Source organism: Gobio gobio, assembly GCF_949357685.1.
Source record: "Gobio gobio genome assembly, chromosome: 4".
NCBI classification, from domain to species: Eukaryota; Metazoa; Chordata; class Actinopteri; order Cypriniformes; family Gobionidae; genus Gobio; species Gobio gobio.
The window spans coordinates 18842322-18845682 of NC_137100.1; the positions used below are offsets into that span (position 1 = coordinate 18842322).

General features: G+C 36.8%; 1 protein-coding gene across 1 annotated transcript; it reads left to right on the top strand.

Annotated features, from left to right (window-relative positions):
- Positions 1-3071, top strand: LOC307125390 (zona pellucida sperm-binding protein 3-like; the record flags this gene model as incomplete). Its single annotated transcript, XM_079815236.1, has 8 exons — positions 1-288; positions 448-563; positions 667-770; positions 1570-1747; positions 2072-2189; positions 2358-2437; positions 2629-2747; positions 3019-3071. 8 exons carry the CDS (start codon positions 1-3, stop codon positions 3069-3071), a joined length of 1056 nt encoding a protein of 351 aa, XP_079671362.1.
- Positions 3072-3361: the final 290 nt, after the last annotated feature.

Here is a 3361-nt window from a genome sequence, read left to right on the forward strand (position 1 = left end):
ATGATAGGGCCAGATTCTAGACAGTACAAAGTTGCATCTTTACCGACTGAGGATCCTACAGATGATATTACAGACGTGTCTTTGAGCAGCGTTGCACCTGTGCATGTGCTTTGCACTGAGCGAAGCATGATTGTGCTCATCAGAGCGGACCTTAACTCCAACCGCCGTCATGTCACTGCTGAAGAGTTGAGCCTCGGCTGGTCAACCGACAGCTGCAAAGCCTCTCAGTACAGTGACACTGAATATGTGATTAAAGCAGATTTGCACCAGTGTGGCTCTGAATTATCGGTATGTAAGAGTTCGTCGTTGGTTGGTTGGTTGGTTGGTTTGGGGGGGGGGGGGGTTATTTTACATTTTGTCAAATACAGTGTATGTCAAGAAAAATACTGCATACTCATGACCAAAATAATGATGGGGTTTTTTTATTTATTTTTTTATTATTATTAGATTGATGGAGATCATCTGGTTTATTCAAACCGACTGATCTACACCCCTCGGCAGAACAGCTTCGGTATTGTAAGGACTAGCGCCGCTTCTATTCCTATTGAATGTCACTATAAAAGGTTTGGACTTTATCTGTGAGGTTATAATCATTTATACCTCTTCCTTTCTGCTGTTATGCTGTCTTCAGTTCTTACTGTATATTTTCTGCAATGTATATCTCAGGACCCACTTTGTAAGCAGTATTGATATGAAGCCTTCCTCGGATCCATTTACATCTCCCAAATCAGCTGTGGAATTGATTGGGTTTTCCTTTCATCTTATGACTGGTATGTTTAGGATGAAATTAAATTAAAAAGTGTGATTATGTGTATATACAGTGGCATGAAAAAGTATGTGAACCGCTTGCAGAATCTGTGAAAATGGGAATAATTTTAACTGAATAAGAGGGATCATACAAAATGCATGTTATTTTTTTATTTAGTACTGTCCTGAATAAGATATTTTGCATAAAAAATGTTTACATATATTCCACAAGACAAAAAATAGCTGAATTTATTAAAATAACCCTGATAAAAGGTTTATGAACCATTGATTATCAGTGCTGTGTGTCGTTCCCTGGATGATCCACGGCTGGTTTTGTTTTGTGATTGTTGTTCACGAGTCCCTTGTTTGTCCTGAGCGGTTAAACTGCCCAATGTTCTTGAGAAAAATCCTCCAGGTGCTGCACATTCTTCAGTTTTCCGGCCTCTTTTTCATATTTGAACCCTCTCCAGCAGTGACTGTATGATTTTAAGATCCATCTTTTCACACTGAGGACAATTGAGGGACTCAAACACAACTACTAAAAAAGGTTCAAACATTCACTGATGCTCCAGAAGGAAACACAATGCATTAAGAGCCGGGGGGTGAAAACCTATTGAATATGAAAATCAAGGTAAATTGGACTTAATTTGTCTTCCGGGAAACATGCAAGTATCTTCTGTTGCTTCTGAAGGGCTGTACTAAATGAAAAAAATATATATATTTAAACAAAATAAGAAAAATGTGGACATCATCATCCTGTTCAAAAGTTTTCACCGAATATATACTTTTTTTTTTTCTTCTTTTTTCTACCTTCTTTTTTAGATGATTGGAGGACTAAAAGGTCGTCCTATGTGTATCACCTTGGGGAGGTGATGAATATCCAGGCTTCTTTCTTGATGGCTGAGTATACTCCCTTCAGATTAGTAATGGACAGTTGTGTGGTCACTCTGGAACCTAATGCCGCATCAATACCCCGCTACGTGTTCGTTCAGAACCATGGGTCAGTTGGGATTTGGGATTCTATTTTCCAGTGCAATGAAAACAAGACCATGATCTCAAGTACATTTAAATATCTTTGGCATATAAACTATTCTTTTCGATTAAATGTTGAATGAGTAGTTCACTATTCAGTCAGTTCAATATTATATGTTTGGAATGATTGCATCTGTTTGAAATGAACTGAATTGCACATTCTTTGCAATATTACCACTTATGAGGTGCTGTAAAACTTATCATGCCACACTGATAATTATTCTTAATGACATGATTAACTAGTATCTGTACTATATGTCATCAAATTAAATTTCTATCCCTTATGCTGTAGATGTCTTGTCGACTCTAAAGTGCCAGACTCTAGTGCCCGTTTCATGGCCAGAAAACAAAATCATGTGCTTCAGATGCAGATGGATGTTTTCCGTTTTTACGAAGACCACCGGAATGCTGTGAGTCCTATATAAACTAAAACATTACACTCTTCAGTGTTATAGAACAGTGTTTTGAGAGAAGTTATTCCTGTTACTTTAGTTGGGACCTGTCACTCCTCATTTGTAAGTTGCTTTGGATAAAGGATTCTAAATTAACACACAAATTAATAAATCTTTACTCTATAGATCTATATTACATGCCAGCTGAAGATTGTTGATATGGACTTGAATATCATGAACAAGGCCTGTAGCTATTCTGGAAACCGGTATGAGTTTAGTTGGTTTGTTTGTATTTCATCTTTTACAAATATGTATGTGAACCTAAGGGTATAAGAAAACAATAATTCCAAGTATAACTTGCTTGAAATGCAGTATTTGCATTAGATTACATCTCTAATTTTTATGATGTCTATATAGTTATGTCTTCTGACTTAAGTTGACTTGTTGCTTTCTGAAGGTGGCTCAGTTTGGATGGTAAGGATGAGGTTTGTGAATGCTGTGAGAATACTTGTGATGTCCTCAACCAGGAACATATTGGCAACTGGAGTAGACTACCAAAAATGTCAGTCAGTAAAGGTAAGCTTTAACCTAGGCCACATGCCAACAAAAGGCAGTACCATGTGTTGTATACAGTTTCTTCAGATTTCTGTTGAGACATCACAACTTTCAAGAAGCAGGGGAAGATACGCCTCCTTCCTCATACACTTTGCTAATCTACAACCATAAAAAACATGGAAAACTTTCTCTTACATTTCACCTCTGCTCCTTGCTACCTTTGATTGTATTCTATGAATTGTGTTGGCTCTGTGATCATTTTTTTTTTTTTTTTTTTTTTTTCTCCTTTCAGATACAACAGAGTCCAACACTGTGTTGCTTGGTCCCATAACAGTTCTTGACTAAATTCTATGCAATTCATACAAAATAAAAATTATTGTTTGTCAATCTTTTTGCATTGTTTTAATGATTTAACCACTTAATTTGAAGATGTAGTGGTTCTGCAGAACCACTCCCGCACGGTCTCAAAGAGGCCTCTATGCTCAAATCAAACAAAACAGCAATGTTTTCATGCTGCTGCAGAAAATAAATGGAACAAATGCAAATATAAATTAAAGTTACGAGCAGCATTTATCGGGGTTCAAGTAGCTTAAGGCCTTAAAGCACATCTGCATAAAAAGATATGATGTTTTATT